Source organism: Primulina tabacum, chromosome 14 (genome assembly GCF_025594145.1).
Source record: "Primulina tabacum isolate GXHZ01 chromosome 14, ASM2559414v2, whole genome shotgun sequence".
In the NCBI taxonomy this organism is placed as follows: domain Eukaryota; kingdom Viridiplantae; phylum Streptophyta; class Magnoliopsida; order Lamiales; family Gesneriaceae; genus Primulina; species Primulina tabacum.
In genome coordinates, this window is record NC_134563.1 from 35,605,827 (window position 1) to 35,629,652 (window position 23,826).

The window sequence follows — 23,826 nt, forward strand, 5'->3', positions numbered from 1 at the left end:
AAATTAATGGATATCTTTTTTGAGTAATTAAGGAAAAAAATGATAACTAAGTAATATTTATACTTTTATTCTGAAAATTAATATTGTAGAGTAATGAATAATTTTACTGGGAAACACCTATACTAAACTTTTTCGTTTGATATAGAAAGAATAGACCTTGTTTCAAATTTGATTAAAAAAAAAAACCCAAAAGGATGAAGGAAACAACAAGAAGAATCGAACATGCACTGGGTACTGGAAATAATTAGTGTAGATTTTGTTGAATTTGTTTATTTGGTGCACGCATAAAAAGGAAATAATCACTACTATTTGGTGTTTTTTTTTTTATTTTGAAAAATTACCATTTTAGTTTTGTAAATTGACATATTAAATTAATATATCTTAGGTTTTAGTCATGTAACTTGATTATGTTTGATTTTCGTTATAAGTCAATAAATAATCGAATATTTATTATTTGACACGAATGATCTCTGACACAACTCTCGCAGCGAAAATAAACATATATTATACACATTAAAATAAACCTAAAAAAAAGAAAAAATTAGTCAAAATGACACTCAATATTTCAAATGAGAGGAAAAAACTTAATGTTTCCTTTTATTTTTATTTAGATATATTTTAATATGTATAATATAGATTTTGTTCTCGTCACATGAGTCATGTCATTTCAAAAAAAATATGCTTAGCGACGGTTTTAGCGACGAAAATTAACCCCGTCGCTAAAGTCACCGTTGTAAACATATTGCGACGATTTCTCAAAACTCGGTTGTGGATTTAGTAGTTTTGAGTAAAAAATGACAAAAAAAAATAAAAATAAAAATTGGAAGCAAACCAAACAGAAACAAATTACAAGAATAAAATCCAAAACATGGACTTACAGAACTACAATTGCACTTTACGATGATATTGAATCAGCAAATGAGCAACTGCATTAGATGTAATGATGCCGTGGCTGGGTCTCAGTTTTGAGATTTGAAAATTAACTAAGGGTGAACTATTAGGCTGGTTGAAGTTGGGGGAAAATAAAAATCAAGGGAAAAAATAATTAAACTTAAACTAATTAACTGGACGTACATATCACGATTTCAATGGGTTAGGGCATTACTCATCAGCCAATATCGAATCAACCCACATGCATGGTTGAACGTTCTAGAATTTAATGTTGGGATACTGCTCATCTTAAGGTCTAGAAGTTGAATTTTAAAACGATTATGCATTGACTTCACATAGATGATCGAACTTCGTTACAAATTCACTGACGTCTTTTGCTATTTATCATCGAAACTTATTTTCGGTCTAAATTATTTTTGTACAGCAAAGCATGCATTTATTAGTCATGCACTTGTATAACAAACAAATTCAGCAAATTGTAAGGCATCCTATAAAATAAACAAAATCACAAAACCAATTTAGTTGCCAGCATCTTGCTTAATTGTTTCATAATTTCCATTAAATATATTTTAATTTCTATAATATTATGAATTATGATACTATTACATTAACCAAGACCTTGGAAGTTAAACCATCAACCATTTAATTATGATTATTATATGATACACTTGAAGTATTTCTGCCTTATGATGTAGTCAAATGTTAGTCATTGGATCATCAACATATATGTCAACTTTCATAAAAACGTGAGTGACTCACATGATCTAATGATATTAGAATATGAAGAGAAACAATCTAGCATGCATAGACTAACCTATTTTATTAGTAACCCAGATACACCAATATATATTGTAAAAATACCATTCAATAAAAATGGGAAAAAATAAATAAAAAAAAATAAGATCCTTAAATAGCCTATAATTAATTTTAAAAAATTTATACTTAATAATTTTTTTAGAACACTAAATTATATTTTTATGCACAAAAATAGTGTGAATTAATTTACACGGTAAGTCAATCATGCAGGTATACAACGTTTTCTTGTTTGAAATTAATAATTTTAAGCTGGCAAGATTTGTTGTGTAGCTCATCATCTGTGACATAATTACATAAAAATGACGCCTCTGAATGTAAATGAAAACAATTTCGTCACCATTAAACAAACGTCGACGCATCAATTAATTGCTCTAACAAAATTTTCAGTGCAAATTTTCTTGATGACAATTTTCTCTTGTCGTTAAAGTTATATCAACTTCTTTGCTTCCAAGTTTTTATTATTATTCTTTATTTATTTACACACAAAAACACACACGCGCTGTGTAATCTGCTTATCGAGAAAGTTTTGATTCGGTGATTGCATGAAAAAGGAATTATATAAATCTCCTTTTTTACAAAAATAAAATCCATTGTATTTAATTAAATTTCCAGAATCCAGATATGAGTTATTGATGATTAAGTAAAGAGGAAAGTGTATATGTATATATAAATCTTGCTGTCTGAACATAATTTCAGAGGTGGGGTGTTTTTTGCCCAAAAAAAAAAAAGTCAAAATGGGTCGGAGATTGTGGTGGTTCGGGTTGTTCGCGACGATAGCAGCGGTGATCCGCGACGGGAGTGGCGGTGAAGTTACATATGATGGGAGGTCTTTGATTATTGATGGGGAGAGGAAGCTTTTGTTTTCAGGCTCAATTCATTATCCAAGAAGTACTCCTGATGTATGTTTTTTTTCCCCTCTGCACGTTAATCTTTCGTTTGTGTTTTCTTGCTGATGGTGTCTTTGGAAATATCACAACAAAATATACTATGTGTGATATTTTTTCTCTCAAGTGAAAAATATAGACATTTTGCGCATTAAATTTAAATTATAATCTTAAATCTTACCTAGAGAAATATAATATAATTTGGTTGTACAGATGTGGCCAACTCTAATTTCTAAGGCCAAAGAAGGAGGACTCGATGTAATTGATACTTACGTTTTTTGGAACCTCCACGAGCCCCGACGACGAGAGGTGACAAAATTATATTTTATATAATTAAATTTATTTTGCGACTTCGTATTTTACCATGTGTGAATATAACAAGTATTTATTACAAAGTTACTAAATAATTTATCAAAAAATCAATTTACTCAATCTTGATTAGTTTTTATGTGGGATTTTCAGTATGATTTCAGTGGAAGACGCGATATAGTGAGATTTATAAAGGAAGTACATGCTCAAGGTCTCTATGTTTGCCTTCGGATTGGACCCTTCATAGAGAGTGAATGGTCTTATGGGTAACTATTTTCTTAAAAAAATAATAAAATTAGGATGATAGAACGATTTAAACTATATAAAATCTTTTATTATTATTTTTTATTTTATGATAGAGCTTGATTCAATGCATATGAAACCCAGTGTTCTGAAAGGAGGATCGTCTGATGTAATATATAGAATTTTTTTTTTTAAATGTTTTGCAATCAGTTTGTATTGTACTGAAGGAAAAAAGTATACTATTTATTTTGAATTATTGTATAAATACAAGTGAAACAAGAAAAATCAGATATTCATGTCTAAACGTCTAGTCGACAAACGGTCGGTGGTTGTCCGTCTTTCGTTTACCAATTTTCAGAACACTGGTCTCAGACTCTCAACCCTAACACTTAACTCTAAAGGGAACAATGGCATTTTGCGTTTTTTTGCAGAGGCCTGCCATTTTGGCTGCATGACGAGGTCCCTCAAATTGTATACAGATCCCATAACGAAGCCTTCGAGGTACTTCATTTTACCTCTTTTGGGCGAATTCAAGAAGTGATCGGGTTAAAATTTTAATATAATTCATCATATTTTTTAAAATTAATTTTTCATTCTGATTTTCCCATTTTTAATAATTTATTTATATAAAATAAATTCTTATGCTTCGTAATTCTCGTCCTACTGTCCATTGCAGCATCACATGGAAAGCTTCACAACAAAAATAGTGAACTTATTAAAGTCCGAAAAATTATTTGCTTCACAAGGAGGTCCAATTATATTATCTCAGGTGAAACTTTTTTCCTTCATCGCCCATTCATTTCTTTATTTTTAATATATTTATAACATAAATTAATATGTATTTTCCAGTGGAGATTTAATTTAATACAATCTATTGGAGAGGTCTGATTTTTTTAAAAATAGATTTATATATTTAATTCAAAATTAGTAAATAACTAAAATTTAAAAATATTACTTTATACTTCAAATATCATCAATGAGGAAAAATTATAATAATAATAATATTAATAAATAAATATGCAGATCGAGAATGAGTACCAAAATGTTGAGAAAGCTTTTCATGAACATGGGCCTCCGTATGTTCTATGGGCCGCCTCAATGGCTGTGGGCCTCAAAACTGGTGTGCCATGGGTTATGTGCAAACAAGATGATGCTCCTGATCCAGTGGTAAAAGCCCGATACCTTTTTACCCCTCTTTCAATTTCAAATTGGTGCTAGATTGGCTCAATTGGCCACATAAATATATATAAAATCTGCAGATTAATGCGTGCAATGGGATGAAATGCGGGGAAACGTTTGTAGGACCTAATTCACCAAACAAGCCAGCTATTTGGACAGAAAACTGGACACATTTGTAAGATTTTAATGAAAAAATATAACTTCATTTGCTCCTCCTATGATCGACCTTGATGCAACTTGACTTGTTCATCGTATTTTTTCTTGTTATTTTTGCATGTGATCGAAAAGCTACGACGTATACGGGAACATTACGAAAATAAGATCAGCAGAGGACATCGCATATCATACCACCCTGTTCATAATAAAAAAGAATGGGAGCTTCATAAACTATTACATGGTATATATAAACACATAACAATTAAAATCATATTTATACACTTGTATGTGTTACTTATGGGTATTTTTTAGTATCACGGGGGGACGAACTTCGGGAGGACGGCTGCTGCATTCATTATAACCAGATACTATGATCAAGCTCCATTGGACGAGTATGGTATGCTACACAAATATACACACACACACATATAGTCATTAAATTTTCAGCTTATGACAATGTAAGAAAAAAAATGATGAGAAAATGTTAAACAAACATCATTTTTAGGTCTCACTAGGCAGCCAAAATGGGGTCATCTGAAAGAGTTACATGCTGCCTTGAAGATGTGCTCACACAATTTGCTTTATGGATTACAATCTAATTTCACTTTAGGTGGTGAGCTACAAGAAGTAAGGATATAAAGTTCTTCTTTTATTCTTGTTTTAGCTATAAATTTAACAATTAGAGGGGATTTTAACTATGAATTAAGTGATAATTAAAGGGATTTTACATTGTTAATTTTTCATATATGATTTCAATTAAAAATAAAAACACAGAGTTTATCATTAGGTCATTAAATTATTATAGAAAATTCTAACAGTTTTAACATAAAGGCTTTGACGATTTAAAATTGTTAAATTTTAGATGGTAAAATTTAAACTTTTTTTAAAAAAATTATAAATAGGTTTTATTTAATTATGTATGTGGAATTCATTTTTATTAGCTGTCTGTTTCATTTAAATACAGGCTTATGTCTACCATCAAGATTCAGGAGAATGTGCAGCATTTCTTGTAAACAAAGATGCTTCGAAAGAAGCAAAGGTCCAGTTCCTAAATGTATCATACAAGTTGCCTCCTAAATCAATCAGCATCTTACCAGATTGCAAAACCGTAGCATTTAATACAGCGAAGGTATGCACCAAAACCTGCAGGTTACTCCGCATCTAATCTTCTAAATATTATAGCTCGTTAGCAGCTCGAATTGGGCTCTTGTTTTTTTTTTTATCACTCAAACTTGACTCGGCTCGTGTGAACCCACGATCTTATGTCACAGGTAAGCACCGCGTCTAGCACAAGATTGACGCAACCAGCAGTGAAGTTAGACTCAGCAAAGAAATGGCAAGAATCCAAAGAAGTCATTCCCGTATATGATGGAACTGCGATAAGGTCCAATACATTGTTTGAGCAAATGGAGACGACACGAGATGCATCTGATTATCTATGGTACACAGCCAGGTAAAGTTGTTTACTTTTCCGAGCCAGGGCCAGAATTGTGATATTGTGCATGGAATACATTTGATGATCTTTTTCGTACTATTAGTTAGGGTCAAAGTTAGCTTTGGTTTTTTCAGTAACCCCTGCACTTTGACTGTTTTCGTAACATGTATCCTTGCTGCCTCAGTTATTCGGTGTCCAGGAACACGACGTCCATGCTTAGCGTTACATCCCGTGGACATGTTCTGCGAGCATTCGTCAATGGAAAATTTGTGGGTAAGATACCGTTTTTAGTACTTGTACTCATGCAGTCATGCTGATGTAATAATTTATATGTTTAGAAAAATTATATGTGTAAAAATGTATATATTTTTTAGGTTCTAAACATGGGTTTTTTAGAAATCCAAGTTTTACATTACGTATCAGTGTCCCTTTAACCAGTGGAAAGAGCAACATCTCATTGCTCAGCAATATGGTTGGGCTACCGGTACTAATCTAATCTCTTACATCTATCTTTTTCTGATAGTATTATGAAGTATATTATTTCTCTCGGGCAAAGTATTTGTAATTATATATATATATATATATATATATATATTAACTTGTAACGCGATAGGATTCGGGGGCGTATATGGAGCGTCGAGCAGCTGGATTGCAAAATGTGAGCATTCAAATAAATGAAAAAGTGCAGAATATAACCAACTATAAATGGGGATATCAGGTAAATTATTTTCATCCATATTACGCAGAAGTTTTTGCTGTAAAAGAGGCTGAAATTCAGTTTCATTCAATAACATTTAAATAGATCGGATTAGTTGGAGAAAGGTCGCAGTTTTACTTGGGGGAAGATGCAAGCAGCGCAAAATGGTTCGATTTCAATCCATCGCCTCAGCCACTTACTTGGTATAAGGTAAGATCGATTTACTCGATCGTGTAAAGTTTTTGTAACTTTAACGAAGTACTAAAAAATGGTCTCTTTTTTCTTGATAAAAAAACGGTTTCTTGATTTTTTTTTTTTAGTCCAAATTCGACGCACCCAAGGGTAATGATCCAGTGGTGGTAAATCTTGGTTCAATGGGGAAAGGTGAAACATGGGTGAACGGCCAAAGTATCGGTAGGTACTGGATATCCTTTCGCACACCAGATGGCTCGCCTTCACAGATACGGTACGCCAACATGTGTTAATGAGATGTTGGTTTATATGTGATCCAATTTCACTCGGTCCACTATCTTTTTTATTATTATTATTATTATTTTTTGTTCATTTTAGTCTTTTTTTTTTCGACGCGACGTTGATTTGACATTAATATAGCAATGATGTGTCATTGACATATGTAGTTCAACAACGAAACTTTCGATAAAAAAGATTAAAATTACCAAAAATCGAAAAATACAAGATTAAAACTGAAATTTGATAAATATTTAGATGATAAAAAAAAAACAAATATACTGAACCCAAAATACATATCCTTCAATTTTAATATCAGAAAATATTTGCATTTCTTTGTGTTTTTAACTCGTGATTTCAGGTATCATATACCAAGATCCTTCCTCAAACCTACGAATAACCAAATAGTGTTGTTCGAAGAAGAAACTGGTAATCCACTTGAAGTATCAATAGAGACAGTATCGATAGCTAATTAAGATGATGGCAAGCATCGTATGACATTAAACCGATTGGGGAGAAGGTAACGTTATGTTTTCCGAGATTTGAGCCATATATATATGTGTGTGTGAGTATATATATAAAGTTTTAATATGTTGTCCACTTTCATGTTTAGTGACGTGACACTCATATATTAGACGTGATGAAATATATACAAATTGTACATCCAATAAGTTAGTGTCATCACATTCATGGACATGATAGTAGAAATATGAGTGGATAATATATCAAAATTTTGTGTGTGTGTATATATATATTGTGAACTTTATATAAAATTTATCTGATTAATCTTTCTCAGGCTTGCACTGGGAGATGCATGTATCTGTAGACTTGCTGGTTTCGGCCACAGACAACGAGTTTTCAGAGTTGTTCTAAATTTCATGAGATATGCACTGTTAACATTTAGCAACACAATCGTTCTTATACTGTTATATCCTCCTTCACATCCTCGTTATTTAAGCTCGAGTGTTTCCTTTTCAAATGCGTATGAATTTAATTATTAATAATATCTTCGATGATCAAAGTATATTCTAACAAAAAAAGGGAAGGATTTGTTGAACCATTTCAACTTCATTGAAGAGTTATATAAGTCCAAATCTCTCCTTGTGGTACTGCCATTTTCCCCCATCTTCACTTCTTTGTCCATCAACTACAGTATTGACAAATATAATTATAATTTATTAATCCATTTTTTCAATTAAAATTTAAAATATACCCATAGAGCTATATCAGACTCAACGCTTTTGGCCTCGAACATAATAAAATCACCCACTATTAACCAAGAAATTGTGAGGAAATGCACTTGACTGATAACTAGGGGTGCAATCGACTCAAAAAAAAAAATCAATTCGACTCGACTTAAATATTAATTTTCAAGCTCGAGCTCAACTCGATAATATATCGAGTTACTTGAACTCGATATCGAAAAACTCGATTTCAAAATTGTTTAAAATTTAATATATATATATATATATATAGAGTATTATTACCCTGCACCTATGGGTGCAGGGTTTTCGTGGGCGCCAGCCAAACCTGTGCAGTTTTCTTTTATTTTTTTTTAAAAAAATTAAAAACTCAAATAAAAAAAAAGGCTTTTAATTTAGAAATTAAATCGTGCAGGGTTCTCGTGGGCGCCAGCACAGCTGGCGCACACCTGTGCAGTTTTCTTTTATTTTTTTTTAAAAAAATTAAAAACTCAAATAAAAAAAGGCTTTTAATTTAGAAACGAAATCCTCCATACATTCACACATATACCGAACCCAATTTTTATTCCAACAATCTCGATTTACATTCACGCACATATTTTTATACCCGAGGTTTTCTAATACATTCACACACATATTCTACCGGAAATAAGAAATTTTCCAACATCGGTTTACCTTCTGATTTGAGGTGCCTGGAAAAAGCCTGCACGAGATCTCCAGAATCATCTTCACTTGAAGCTCACGACCGTGTGGTGTGTTTCTTTCATTTTGTTCTGGTTGGTGAAGACGGTAGGTGGAGGATTTAAGTTTTTAAATTAAAAGCCTTTTTTTTATTTGAGTTTTTAATTTTTTTTTAAAAAAATAAAAGAAAACAGCATAGGTGGAGCTGGCGCTAGGGGTGGGAAAAAATACCGAAATACCGAAATACCGAAAATACCGTACCGAAAAAAATACAAAACTTACCGAAAAAATCGGTATACCGAACATTTCGGTACGGTATCGGTATGAAATATTTTTTTTTCGGTATTTCGGTATATACCGAAATACCGAAAATAATTTTTTATTATTTTTTTTAAATTTAAGTTCGGTATACCGAAAAAATGTCGATGTCGGTATACCGACAAAATTTTCGGTGTCGGTACGGTACCGGTATGAACTTTTTTCATACCGAAAATTCGGTATACCGAATGTGCGGTATACCGAAATTTCGGTATCGATATCGGTATGAAAAAATTCCATATCGATATTTTCGGTACGGTATACGGTACCGTAGTTCGATACGGTATATCGTACCGTACCCACCCCTAGCTGGCGCCCACGAAAACCCTGCACCCAAGGGTGCAGGGTAACAACACTCTATATATATATGTATAAAAATATATATATATAAATATTATATATATATATATATTTGTCGTATACTCATAAAATACTCGAGCTCAAGCTACTCACGAGTAGTTCGACTCGTTTTCACCTCTACTAATAACAGATAAATTATCAAAATTTCAAATTTGAGACGATGTTTCTATTTAATTGTAACAAATCCTTCCACAAGCTCAAAACAAACGGGAAGATATGGACCTCATTATAGCGTGGATGGGTTAGGGAATAATTTATTGGTTTAGGGGTAAAATGAAAGCACTAATTTAAAGTGAGGGAAAATTAAATTATCAAAAGTGGAATAAAATTGCGGAGCACGTTGGCTCCAAGTCAAAAGCACAGTGCATCCTTCATTTTGTCCGTCTGCCTTTAGATGATGCACCTCTAGCAAGTATTGATGTTCTGGCACATCTGGTGTATCAAAGTTAATGAGTCACGATGGTCGTGGAAAATCAGATGCAAATTCATACAGTGGGTGCTATAAACTGAATATGATTTTCGTGCATCGAGGAAGTTCTATGAAATCACATCTGACATTTCCATTATGATGCAGGAAACAGCCTGCGAGGTGGTGATTTTGAAAGAAAATTCCCTTTTAAAAATATAGGGAATCCAGTAATGTGTCTGGTAGTTTGTTTCTCCTAGAATTCATACTTTTATATGTTTTTTGTAACATTTCTTTCTCTCATTTCCAGTAATCTTTGTCAACATTTCCATTGTTTTTATTTGCACTTTTGAAAGGTTCCTACGGTTCTTAAATTTCCTTTTGTTGAACAAATAATATTGTATTCACACCGCATTCATGCTAGCCTTCAAAACTTTCCTAACTCCCTCTGCCACTTCTATGATAGGATTAAGATGAATATACAGGGATGCTTTACTTCCCCTTGTTTCAATCATGTTTGGGCAGAACTCAACGAGATTCTCATATTATAATTAGATATTAGGTTTCGGCAGAAAATTAGTTCTATTAATTTTGATGCCACCATGATTCCATTTGAGTTCCTCTTTTTCTTATTTTTGCATTTGTCCTGATTCAAACACAGCATCTGACATTTTTAAAGTATCAATGTCTTCTTCTTCAGTACTTTTCGTGGAACTTCTCTCCACCCATTCTTATAACTTGGATCTGATGCTGTTTCCAGGTGGCCTTTTTGGCTTCTGCTCTAGGGCCAAGAGTGGCTGCTGCCTGCGCCCACGAATCCTTGGCAGCAGTGAGCAGTATCTAAGGATGGTGCCATGGAAGGGAGTCCACATGGAGATATCACAAATAGCAAAAAAAGTACCTTTTAAATTATTCAAGTAGCCTACTTTCTTCTGTTAATCTCACTAATGGCCTTCTCTGAAGGTCCTTTGAGCAGACAAGATGCTGAAGGTATTCCATTATCTGCTGAAAAAGTGCTAGCTGCTGCAAATTATGGTCTTTCTGCTTCGGCTTTGAAGGCAAAACTTTTTGCTGATCATGAAGAGTGTGAAATCCAGCTGTTATCTGCTAATATTATAAATCATCAGGTACTGGTTGGCTCAAATTGTGTAGCATTTTTAGAATTAGTTTATCCTCGTATTTCTCTACTCATATAGGTATTGAAACGATTTGATAAATTGAATTAAGTCGTTTTTTTGACAATTGAGTATTTTATTTTTTCCTTTCTTTCTTTTCTTCGCTGCGGAAAATCTTACAAACAGGATCTAAATTGAGTGGTGGTGTTGTCTCTGTGTAATGGTACTGGTTTTAAATATTTTCTTTAGTGTATTGAGACAAAAACTAAAACATGTTTTATCACGTAAATGTATTAAAGATGATTTCAGGATACTATTTAATTTTCCGAACCCAATTACAGTAATCTTTTGTTTAATTTAGAACCCTGTAACTTTAGTGTTTTCCTGTGTCAACCAAAACTCGATCAGAATTATTAAAAGCAACTTAAAACATTCTTGGATGTGAATCAGGTTACATTAGTAAACAGACCACCTAGTTCGTGAATAGGAATTAGTCCCTGATCAGTACAGTTCATAATACGATTCATGATGGCTTCTATTGGCTCATTTTGTGGCCATTGACCAATGGGTATGTGAAATGGTAAACCAAGTATTGATTTCTCCTGCACTTATTCATTACATTTACATACATGTTTCTTATGCTTGGTGCGCATAAAATGGCATCTATATATGGGATATGGCCAAGTTTATTACATTTCGAATTCTCTCTGTTCTTTCAGTTGAAGAGATTAGAGCTGAAGTTGAAGCAATTTGCGGAAGCAGAGATATTATTAATGAGAGAGTGTGAACAGATGGAAAGGACACGGCAGAGGATTGCTGCACAGCGGTCTCTGGTAATGTCAGCTCAATTTGGAGCAACAGTCATATCTCAAACTGTGGGCCTACCTGCAGTTGGTTCTGCCATCTTAAACGGAAATAGTATGCTACAAATTCGAGGAACTGAACAGCCCTTAGTTTCACGGTATCACAATAATCAACCATTATATCCACATCTTTTACCCATGCAGCTACAGGGCATTTATGGGATCGGACCAAGGGTGCCCGTTTCATGTATTCAAGCATCATCATCTGGTTCTGATACTATGTTTGATTCGTCACCGAATTCTCTGTCTTCTCCTGGTCATCAAATGCTTGGATCGTTATCTCAGACTAAATCTGGTCTATCATAAATTAAAGTGATGTATAGGCTGTGATAGGTTTGCTCACTTCGTGTGTGCGACATGAGAAGAGCGAAATCATCAACTTCCCATTGAAATAGAATCGACACAAAGAAAAGAAAAGCAATTGCCATTTGTTGGCGCTGTCGACTCCCGTACTGGCTTCCCATGAGAGTTGGCTGTAAAAATCCCTAAATATTCCATAATTATATTAATGAAAACTCCAAAAAATCGAGATATCGGTATGATTTAAAAATTCTATACTACATAATTTTGTTCTTGAAAAAATTGTGGAAATCACTTCAAAATTTATTCGTGCCAATAGTTTTTTCCATTCTTTTCAAGATTAACGTTTTTACAGCTGTTAATTGTCCCACATCTCACCTTGACCCAGGGACGTCTTTGTATACGCCTCTGGTGTTTGTTTGAGCTTCCCTCTTGTCTCTTAATTCAAATCCTCCATTTGGATCTAACAAATAAACCGAAATGAGAGAGTGCATTTCGATCCACATTGGTCAGGCCGGTATTCAGGTCGGAAATGCCTGCTGGGAGCTTTACTGCCTCGAACACGGCATCAAGCCTGATGGGCAAATGCCTGGAGATACCACAGTAGGCGGAGGTGATGATGCTTTCAACACATTCTTCAGTGAAACAGGCGCTGGAAAACATGTCCCTCGAGCTGTGTTTGTGGATCTGGAGCCGACTGTCATAGATGAGGTCCGCTCAGGTTCTTATCGCCAGCTCTTCCACCCAGAGCTAGCTTTTGGGGTTGAGTTAGGTCCAAGTGCCAATATTAACATGGTATCAGAGCCCAGGTTTTCACCGTTATGTGTTGGACTGCCTATAATTAGGCCACCCGTTCTGCTCATAATTGGGTCATTTGTAAACTCCACGCTCCAGATGTTCATTCCTGAGAGGGGTGTGTTAATTGTCCCACATCGGTTGGATAAATAACCTGGGAGTAGTATATATGGGCTTGGACAATCCTCCCCCCTTGAGCTAGCTTTTGGGGTTGAGTTAGGTCCAAGTGCCAATATTAACAACAGCGTTATCTGGTTGTCGTGATTATTCGTCCCAATAATTTTTTTCATTCTTTTGATGATTATTCGTCCCAATGTTCTTGAAATTATTGTGGAGATTTGTACATTTGACAAGATTTAATTTTTTTTCATCAACAAATGTAGCAAGTTTTAAAAAAGAAACTCTTCATAATTTAACTTAAAAACACGCACAAAGTATATATATGTTTGTCGGTAACAAAATATATACCGGAAAAATAAGTTTCTAATGTTAAAACTAAAAGAAAAGAAAAGAACTATAAATCGTTAGTATAATTATTCAAAAAAAAATTGCATTTCAAAATATTTTAAAAAGGACTTTTGAAATTTTGATTTTCAATTCCTCTACATTTATAATTCATTTAAATAATTTGATAGGAAAAAAATTATTACCTTGATGGTTTTATGATTTTTATGTAAATCATGGGATGGTTTTATCAATCAACCAGGATGATTACCTTGATTTGGTTCACTTGTTCAAATTCCACAAAAAAATCAAAATAATATTTTACTTGACATGCACATATTAATTCAAAATTGATTTTATTTTATCCAAAATAATTGCACAACATAATATATCATGGTCCACTAGGCTACTACAACTTTAAATTCTTACAAAAACAAGCACAAACTTCCTTGTAAATTTAAAAATGATCTTCATCCCCTATTTTCTTGGAAAAACAATTTTATTGGGGTAGTGGGATATCCGCAAGGTCCTCTCTAAATGGAACTTGTTGCATTTCAACTCTTCCACTTGTGCTCAAGTGCCCACCCTCCATTTGGGTTTGAGTCACTGGGTCGAACTTCGCCGGCTCGACGAACGTCACGACCTTATCTTTTCGGAACATAAGATAAATCACCGATATTACGTAGATCGCCATGAGTGGGAATACGACTATTCCGATGAACACATTCCCGATTTTGGGCAAACTATTGTGGATAATCCAATCCACAAATGATGTGCTTAGATAGTAGATGTTGATGCCTATGATTCCAAGCCCCAATATCCATGATATCACGATAATCTGTCATTTTTTCGTATATGTGATTACATCCACTAAAATCTTGGGAAAATGAATCTCATAAAAATTTAATACAAACACATTTACGATAAACTTACATAAATCGAATTCTTGTGAGGTCCCATCTTGGTGGATGTGCTGCTAAATTTAAGAAGTGGGATAAGAGCAAAAGGAAGTTCAAAAGACAATATCATCTGCAAAAAAAAAAAAAAAATACGATATGAAATATTATTTGAATTAGAAGATTATATAATTTGATATAGTACTTTTAAAACTCAGAGTAATTTGTTAAATAAATTATGAGTACGAACCGATGCAATGATGATTAATCGGCCAGCCGCATGAGATCCTCCAACGATTGAAACAATTAGACTGGGTGTTATAGCAATGCACCTCGTCACCAAATTTCTAAGCCATTTTCTCATCTTGAGATCCAAGAAACCCTGATGAAATTCCAAGTATAAAAATGAAGTTTCTTTTTGTTTCCCACTTAATCATCGATTCGTTGATCATCAGCAACTGATTTAATAGATTAATTATTTTCGTAAAAACGCGATAAAATTAATCTTGCTTGTGGTACAATCTTGTGGATTAATCATCGAGGCTTTAAGCTATACAAATTTAAAGTAACCAAAAGTTTTATCTACTTGTACGTACGTACCTGCATGATGAATTGTCCTGCATAAGTGCCAGTAATGGTAGAACTTTGTCCCGAGGCTAGCAATGCAATTGCATAAACAGTTGAACTTGATTTACCCAAAACATTCTGTTACCTCGTACAAAAAATATATATATTAAAAAGCAGTCATATATATTATATATTTATTTCAGTTTAATCAAAAAATTTGAGTGACCTTGAGCAGGAACGAAGCAGAATTGAGTGTTAAATCCTGGCAAATATCTGCATTATCATGGGAGAGATCGTCGGCTAAGCAAACCGCGGCAGATACAGAAATGATTGCAACATTGATCAGAAAGGCTACGAAGAGTGCAAATCCACTCTCGATCAAAAAGTATCGGCATGCATCCTGACATTCATAAAATCGATTGCCAAATTATTTGGGATCTACGCAAATGTTTATTTAAAATTAAAATATAAAATATCGATTTAGTATAATAGCTTAAATAATGCTTTGGTTAATACGTGTGAAATTTTAACATTCCACTTAATGATATTAAGAAAATTATTGAAAAAAGGCTAATGAATATTTTAATATGATATAAAAACTTGTCAAAAATAATTAATATATTTAATGAATAAAGATAGATTGATAAAATAATAGAGGAAATAATCACAAATATATAAACACTGAATTATATATAAAAATAAATTGTATTGCACTGTCTAAATGTTTATATCATTGTCATGTGTGACGTGTCTCTCCATTCGATTCAAGAAGAAGAAAGTTTTGACTTTTGACTATTGTTTACTTTGTTAATAAAATTAGAGTAGGACAATTAATGAATGACGATATTGTCATAGTTATCTTGAGAAGTCCACAATGGTAATAAAAAAAAACTTTAATTTATCTTTTCATGCATTTCTCATATATTTATTATATTTAATTTAATATTTATCTATTGCTGTACAAAAATTATAACATGTAAAGAAGGTAAATGTCAAATTTCATTAAGTATAGAGAAATTTAACGTAAATAACTTATACTTTAATAGATCTTCTAAAAAAAAAGTTGTTGATTACATTAATTTCATCACATCATACCATAGGTTATACTTTAATTTTCATAGGCATGTTGACAAACATGTACATGATAAAGAACCATAGATTAGGTTATAAAATATAAAAATTTATATATACTTGTTGGGTCAAATATATTTTAAAAGATTAATTCAAGTAAGAGTTACGAATTCTTTTATTTGGAATATATAGTTGTCCCCAACTCATCTCATGGAACATACTATTTGAGAGAATAATTTACAAAAATTGACTTACATTGATGCCTCGGACTGAGTTGGGTATCTTCCTCGAGAGGACAAGGGCAGAATGAAGGAAAAGATTATGCCTGCATGCGTATAAATCGATTAAATAAACTAATAAAATTATTATTTTTTCTTTTTTTTTAAATAAAGAAACTTCATCATCGTACGGCATGACTAGAGCCCCAAGCAGCGCAATAGCATCGCCAGTGGCACCTTGGCCTTTAAGATTAGGCACAAACATTCCTTTCATCACATCGGCTGCGGGAGGCTTAACATAACTCAACTCCCCGAAAAAGCAAGCCGCCATCACGAATACTAACGTTGCTATTAAAAGTTCCAGCTTTCTCACCTGTTCCAGCGTTCAATTTAGTCGAGATGTGCGGGTTAAGCCAAAGTAATATCAGATGGATTTGAAATTCATCGTAATCTACCATGACAAAACTACGATAAAAGAAGGTTATATTAAAAACATAGTAATGATTTATGTATATGAGTTAAAGATGGTGGGGGATCAAACCCTTTCTTTAAAAAATAATTTGAAAATCCAAAATATTATTTATTATAAAGAGTCATTATAATTGAAAGAGATGAAATCTTTTTAAGGCAAAAACTTGTGTGAGACGGTCTCACGGGTCGTATTTTGTGAGACGAATATCTTATTTGGGTCATCAATGAAAAAATATTACTTTTTATGCTTAAAGTGTTATTTTTTATTGTGAATATCGATAGGGTTGACACGTCTCACAGATAAAGATTCATGAGACCGTCTCACAAAAGACCTGTTATTTTTTTAAACACCATCCGGATTCTTAGCTTTAATTTTACCTGTTCCCCGTCAAGATATTATTGTTATGTGATTAATATATCGATTTGCGTGAATAGTGAATGCTATATCTCTAACTTTGTTTACATCTGTTTGTCGCAAGTGGTACATAAAAAGACAGACTCAAGCCTCTATTGTTTATTGCGGGAGTGTTTCGTATATTATATTAACTATTATTACTGTTATATTTAATTCATTTGCAGGATACCTAATTGTTAGGAAAAAATTATAAATTTAATATTTTAAATTGGTTTGCTTTAGGTTTTAGTCCTGTGACTTGTTAAAAGTATTTTTTTTTTGTTTTGATATTTTTTTTGACACCAATTCTTTCTTACATGACACATGTTACGAGAATAAAGTTCATATTACACACTTTAAAATTCATTTGATAAAAAAAATATAAAAATAAAACAAACCAGCCTCCAATACTTTAAAATAGGAGAAAAAAAGTTTGTAATTTTCTTTTATTTTTGTTAAGATATATATAAGGATAGGTTGAATTCAACCGGAGTTTAGATCCAAAAACTAATAAATTAAGCAAAGATATAGGCGTATATAACTCAGTGAAAATTAATTTTTAAATTACTCGGGAAAAAAGTTTAATTTTAAAAAGCTAAATGTTTATTAAATTAAGTTTCCATTAAAGATATTATATTTTCACTGTGTCCAAATTTCTGAATTAATCTTGACTTGCGACTTACCCCATATCTTTGGAGTCCGATCAAGAGGAGCGTGCTGCAGCCGGTGCACAGCACCCCAACCCAAACTGGTATGTGAAACAATATGTTGAGAGCAAATGCCGTCCCGATCACTGTCCAAAATTTTAATGAATTATTAATTTCTAGCATTTATCATATTGCGAAGATTCATGCATCTTTAATTTACCGTAAAAATCGCATTTCCCTAAAAGAAAATACAATAATTTAATTTAATGTCTCTGCTTCACTTGAAACGGTGAAAAATGCCCAAAAGTCCTAAACCAAGCACAACACACGTCAAACACTTTCAATTGCACACACTCACATTTTGATTATTTTAATTATTTTTCTAATCTTGTGCTGATTAGATATGTATTCTCAATGAAAAAGAACTAAAATCATAAAAAATCTGAAATGATTAACTAATGTTGATATTTGATAGTCTAGATAACCAAAATCATAAAGTGATTATAAACATATATGATCAAAAATATAATTTTTAACATGTGCGCAGAAAAATTATAATAATCTATATTGAAAGTATTCCATTTAATAATAAAAGTATATAAAAAACTGATTTACAACTTATGCAAGTACGTACCTTCGGGAATGTCTGCAGCTATGACGGCAACCTCAGCCAGCAGCCATAAACAATATCTCACCAGTGTCGGGTACTCCGCTTTGCATAACTCAGACAAGTGTTTGCCTGAATATCAAAACAAACCAAACCCAAAAACTCATTATTTTTCTGTATATATAATATCGATTTCATGCTAGAAATCCTTAAATCTGACCTGTGCTAACTCCAAGATTTGCAGCAAGGGATTGAATTATGAGAGCAAATATTAATCCGATGAGGACCACCCATAGTAACTGCAAAATTCATTAATAATATACAGACAAATAAGATCTGTCATATGTGTGTGTGTGTGTGTATTTATTTGTTAAAAAAAAATTATATGTGAGTACAGAGTTGACTAATTACTTCATATCCATGGTTTGCTCCTGCTTGTAAATCGGTTTCCACTGTCACCATGAAAGAATTCCATGCAGTATTAATTATCGTTAGCAAATAATAAATAATAAATGAATAAAAGAGTGAAATAATTGTGTTGAATAATTGGTGAGACTTACAGTTTCCAGGATCGAGGTAAGCTAAAGAAACCAAGAAACCTGGGCCAACATACGACAAGAAGTTTCTCCATCCTGGTTTCTGTATCGTAGTTTCCGAAAACATAAATCAAGATCCATTTCAACAAATATTAAATCGTTCAAATTTCTCCTAAAGATTTCCCATAAATTTTTTGAAAGGCGTAAGGTTAAATCGTTCAAATTTCTCCTAAAGATTTCCCATAAATTTTTTGAAAGGCGTAAGGAAATTTCTCATTAATGCACTAAATTATTCTTGGAATTTATTTGACGAAATCACCAAAGCAAAAAAGGAAAATTTATGAGGAGAAAATAATCTTAAATATGGAGAGAGAAGAAAGGCACCCGTTGCACATGGTATTCTTCTTCACCATCAAAACGTTTGCTGTCGGAGATCACGCCGCCGGCGGGAGGTGTCCCCGCCACTGAGACTACCCGGCCGTGGCTGTTTCTCCCACCAGTTTGCAGCTCTTCCTGTTGCAAGCTTCCCATTCTCCTCTCCCTGATATTACAGTGTTCGTATTTTTTTAATCTTTTTTTTTTCTCCTAATTATATTTAATTGATTTCCTTTGGACCTTTTTACTTGTTTCACTGGCAAGCCGTTTATTTATAGCTCATTAAATTGTAATACCGCCTGTTCAAAAACGTTCTCTCCTTCCTATTTGTTTACTTAATTTACTCTTTTTTTTGGATTAAAATAATATGATTTTTAATATATTTTTTTAAAAAAAAAACTGTTGCATTGACGGGATTTTAGATTTATATTATACAATACAAATTACGGTTCAAAACTTTAATTTAAAAAAGACAGTAAAAAAAAAAAGGAACAGGTCGGGAATATCGGTACGTTTCCTCAGCATGCAATTAAGAAAGTTTACTTTCTTGACCAAGACCACCTTATTATGAAAAACCAAGGATATATATAATTAATAAGACGAACTCAAATTATTTCAATGTAAATTTTACATCAAAATAATATTAACTTGTTTTTCATCAATATATTTAGTTTAATTAGGTTATATTAACTAAAAGTTATAGCAAATATAAAATTCATGATAAAGCTTAAGAAGTGACTATTAATTAAGTTTAATTTTTGTGAATTTTTAATCGTAAATAATAATAATGGTAAACTAATTATTTTTAATCATCTAGTAAAGAATTGATCCAGTCAAAATTTTCCTGAATATTTGTAAAATAACTCATAATTAATTACTTAAATTATTATTAAAATTGTTAAAGCAATAATAAATGTTGGGTTAAGTGTTCATGAATTAGAGTAGTACTGAGACGAGTGGTCTCCTGGAAAGTTCTCGTGCATCAAACAGCTGACGTTGCGCCATTTAATCTTGTTGGCTAGAAGAGCAGTAAAAAAAGGTATGTCAGATCTTAACGGGTTATAGTGTATCTGCTATGTACAGAGCAAGCGGCAGGAAATAAAGTTATGTCTTGATTAACAGATATATCATTTTGGTCTACATTGTGCAATTGGAAAACAATTCCTTATAAGATCAGAGAATTAGGAGAGGGGTTATATGTAGTGATGTAATCGAGTCGAGCCGAACTCTTGAATGTTTGAGCTTGTCTCGTTCATAATCGAGCCAAACTCGAGCTTTATAACGAATATATTCATGGTTCACAAGTTTATTCAAATTTTTATCAAGTCTAAACAAGCTTAATAAATATGAATTATAAATTTAAATATTTATTAAATTCATTAAAAAAGAAATTATATGTTTAAAGAAAATATATAACACTCTTATTAAAATTTATAAATAAATAAATTTAATAGATTTTTTTATATATTTTATAAGTAATGTACAAAAGCAATAAAAAAATATCAAAACTATTATTTTTCATCTAAAAGATGACTCGTGAACTTACCAACAAATACGTTCGCGGGCTAACAACCTGAATATTGTAAAGTTTGAATTTGATTCGTTTATCTTAACGAATCCCATTAAACGAGCTTCTATCAAATCTAACTTCAAATTGCTCACAATAGTTTGGTTCATTTACATTCATGTATACGAGGATCTAGAGACTACGAGGCACATACTAATTCGTACTAATTACATAAGATGATCGATGTACTACTTCATTTTCTTTCTTAAAATTCTATTTTATGCATATCTAGTTTTTTTTTCTATTTCATTATATTTTTAGAGTAGGTCTCTTGTGAGACGGTCTCACGAATCTTTATCTGTGAGACGGGTCAACTCTACTGATATTCACAATAAAAAGTAATATTCTTAGCATAAAAAATAATATTTTTTCATAGATGACCCAAATAAGAGATTTTTCTCACAAAATACGACCCGTGAGACCGTCTCATACAACTTTTTGCTATATTTTTATTATAAATTTTTGGATATATCGCATGTTTTCACACGCACTCAATTATTTGTTATACATAAGAAATATAATCTTTCATTCTTTGGTGTGTTTTCTTTTTTAAATTACAAATGGGACGGGACATTTCAAATACGAAACATGTGTCAACTATTTACACATTTGATGTCACTTTGGGCCTCGGCGTGTTTCTTTTTTATATTAAATATTTTTCTTATCCATTCTTATATTATTAATATAACATCTTACTTGCGAGTTTATTAGTAAATTTTGTATGTTTATCTATTTTTTCTGAATTTTTCTCCAATTTATATCTAATTTATCTGAAGTTCAAATTATATCAGTAAATCTTATCTAATCACTAATCTATAAGTATCATATCATAATAAAATAATATATATTTTTTACCCAAAATTATCAAATACAAATAAATTTAATGTGCAACGTATCCTGTGTCACAAAACACTAGTATTAATAAAAAAATATCAGTATATTGATGTAATATTTTTCTTTCTAACTTAACACAAAAATTCTTATGAGACAGTATCACAAGTTAATTTTATGAGACAAATCATATATCAACTTTACACATAAAAACTAAATAAAAGTATTACTTTTCATTCTAGATACGAATCAAGTCAATCATCTCACAAATATAAATCCGTGAAACCGTAATAGAAAAGACGTTGCTCCTAACATAATAAATATGAAATCTTCACTCCAGTTTATATTATATAATATTAGTATATCGCGTAATTTTTACCTTCAGTTGGGCGTAAGAACCTCAGAACTAGTTTTAAAAAGTTTTAATCACAATCGAGAGAGAGGAGAGTAATTATATGATAAATTTCTTTAGAATACAATCTGCTGTCTCATGTGATAGATACAGTTGATTATATGCTTTAAAAAAAAGTACAGTGTTTGACTAGTTAGGAGGGCTTAAAAGGAATCGGGGAATACTTTTAAAAAATTTATTATCAACCTTATTTTAAATTCGAGAGGAAATCAAATGCCCAAAAAGCGTGAAAACAGGGCCGACTTTTGGTATAATTAATAAGACTCGGTTGAATAAATACATAGAAAATATTATATATAAGTAAAAAAAAAGAAAGAATATTATGTATTTTTTTATGTGATACCTCATTCCACATCGGATTGTGAAGATGATTTGAATTAGTTATTAAAAAATGACAAAAACTTATCTGAGACGGTCTCATGGGTCGTAGTTTGTGAGATGAGTATCTTATTTGGGTCATCCATGAAAAAGTATTATTTAGGCAAAACTTGTGTGAGACGGTCTAACGGGTCTTATTTTGTGAGACCGATCTCTTATTTGGGTCATCCATTAAAAAATTATTACTTTTTATGCTAATAGTATTACTTTTTATTGTGAATATCGGTATGGTTGACCTGTCTCACAGATAAAGATTTGTGACACCGTCTCACAAGAGACCTACTCTACTTTTAATTGTGAATATAGATAGGGTTGACCTATCTTACAGATAAAGATTCGTGAGACCGTCTCACAAGAGATTTACTCTTAAAAAATTACAATGTAGCAACTCAAATTAATAATTTTCGTCGTTGAATCCGATCTTAATAAATAATCAGACAGAACCTCGCATATGAATCTTCCCAAAATATTATTCCAATAGAGAGAGAGTTCGTTTGTTCATATAGTTGGGCTCTCCTTCACGTAAGCTTTGATGACGAAATCAATAACATTAATTTGAGAAAATTAAATTGTGTGAATGGCGTGATGACATTGGAAAAAGAACAAGAATAAATAGTTTTCCAATCAAGATGGACTACAAGTTATCAAATATAAAACATAAGGCATGAATGGGGCAGCTTTAATTTTTTTTAGCTAAAGATATTGGTTTATTAGGCCAAACTTTAGGTGGCCAATCAGTTGTCAATAATGCGTTGGCAAACCAATTTTCAACTTGATGATTTCAAATAACCTCATGAGCGCATTTGATTTAATCCATTGTCGCACATCCATCATTATATATATATATATATATATATATATATATATATGAGTATCAACACATTGGTGGACATAGAAGTTGGTACAGTTGGTAAACAGTATAACAAAACCATATATATACACACACACATCAACATTGCGTGAGGGATGCAGTTAAAAACGCATGCATAATGCCACTGGACTCGACATTTTTCGTTCCATCGTGTTTCATTCAGATGCAAAACAAGAATCACCTCAATTTATATATATGGAGTAATTTAAACAATCGGAAGGTGTTACTTGACATGCATGATTCAAATCTTTCTGTCCTAGTTACAACCATTGGTACAGTGTGATGTTTGCCCGTTTCATCATTTTATCGCTGGTTTGACGACGGGTACGAAACTCTCCCCCTTTGCACATAAAATTATGTCTTTCGCATCTCTTACATGCTTTGTTAGTGGTTGAAAATAAAGAATAAGAGGTGGGTGGATGT

At 32.2% G+C, this 23,826-nt stretch overlaps 2 protein-coding genes and 1 pseudogene across 2 annotated transcripts; 2 read left to right on the forward strand and 1 right to left on the reverse strand.

Moving 5' to 3' along the window:
* Positions 1 to 2,210: 2,210 nt before the first annotated feature.
* On the forward strand, positions 2,211 to 8,224 carry LOC142524058 (beta-galactosidase 16-like). Its single transcript, XM_075627792.1, has 19 exons — positions 2,211 to 2,606; positions 2,805 to 2,900; positions 3,054 to 3,166; positions 3,575 to 3,644; positions 3,820 to 3,912; positions 4,167 to 4,310; positions 4,403 to 4,497; positions 4,611 to 4,719; positions 4,791 to 4,875; positions 4,984 to 5,105; positions 5,443 to 5,607; positions 5,750 to 5,931; positions 6,098 to 6,186; positions 6,288 to 6,397; positions 6,527 to 6,631; positions 6,716 to 6,820; positions 6,931 to 7,076; positions 7,440 to 7,598; positions 7,875 to 8,224. The coding sequence occupies exons 1-18, from the start codon at positions 2,442 to 2,444 to the stop codon at positions 7,552 to 7,554; spliced, it is 2,109 nt and encodes a 702-aa protein (XP_075483907.1). The 5' UTR covers positions 2,211 to 2,441; the 3' UTR covers positions 7,555 to 7,598; positions 7,875 to 8,224.
* Positions 8,225 to 9,912: 1,688 nt separating this feature from the next.
* LOC142523990 (SWI/SNF complex subunit SWI3C-like) lies at positions 9,913 to 12,605 on the forward strand (annotated as a pseudogene).
* Positions 12,606 to 13,905: 1,300 nt separating this feature from the next.
* LOC142524059 (metal transporter Nramp7.2-like) lies at positions 13,906 to 19,601 on the reverse strand. The gene is made up of 13 exons (XM_075627793.1): positions 19,354 to 19,601; positions 18,994 to 19,072; positions 18,845 to 18,885; positions 18,654 to 18,732; positions 18,461 to 18,565; positions 17,863 to 17,972; positions 16,506 to 16,687; positions 16,352 to 16,421; positions 15,252 to 15,425; positions 15,059 to 15,163; positions 14,709 to 14,840; positions 14,496 to 14,591; positions 13,906 to 14,400 (listed from the first exon to the last, which is right to left on the reverse strand). Exons 1-13 carry the CDS (start codon positions 19,498 to 19,500, stop codon positions 14,062 to 14,064), a joined length of 1,659 nt encoding a protein of 552 aa, XP_075483908.1. The 5' UTR covers positions 19,501 to 19,601; the 3' UTR covers positions 13,906 to 14,061.
* Positions 19,602 to 23,826: the final 4,225 nt, after the last annotated feature.

What these genes read in the sequence shown, in the direction of transcription:
- LOC142524059 (XM_075627793.1), bottom strand. Translation starts at nt 19,500, where the DNA reads ATGGGAAGCTTGCAACAGGAAGAGCTGCAAACTGGTGGGAGAAACAGC. An exon ending in CAGGACAATTCATCATGCAG is followed by an intron (nt 14,841 to 15,058) that starts GTACGTACGTAC and finishes GAATTTCATCAG; the next exon opens with GGTTTCTTGGATCTCAAGAT. An exon ending in GATTAATCATCATTGCATCG is followed by an intron (nt 14,592 to 14,708) that starts GTTCGTACTCAT and finishes TTTTTTTTGCAG; the next exon opens with ATGATATTGTCTTTTGAACT.
- LOC142524058 (XM_075627792.1), top strand. Translation starts at nt 2,442, where the DNA reads ATGGGTCGGAGATTGTGGTGGTTCGGGTTGTTCGCGACGATAGCAGCG. An exon ending in CCCATAACGAAGCCTTCGAG is followed by an intron (nt 3,645 to 3,819) that starts GTACTTCATTTT and finishes TGTCCATTGCAG; the next exon opens with CATCACATGGAAAGCTTCAC. An exon ending in TAGCATTTAATACAGCGAAG is followed by an intron (nt 5,608 to 5,749) that starts GTATGCACCAAA and finishes CTTATGTCACAG; the next exon opens with GTAAGCACCGCGTCTAGCAC.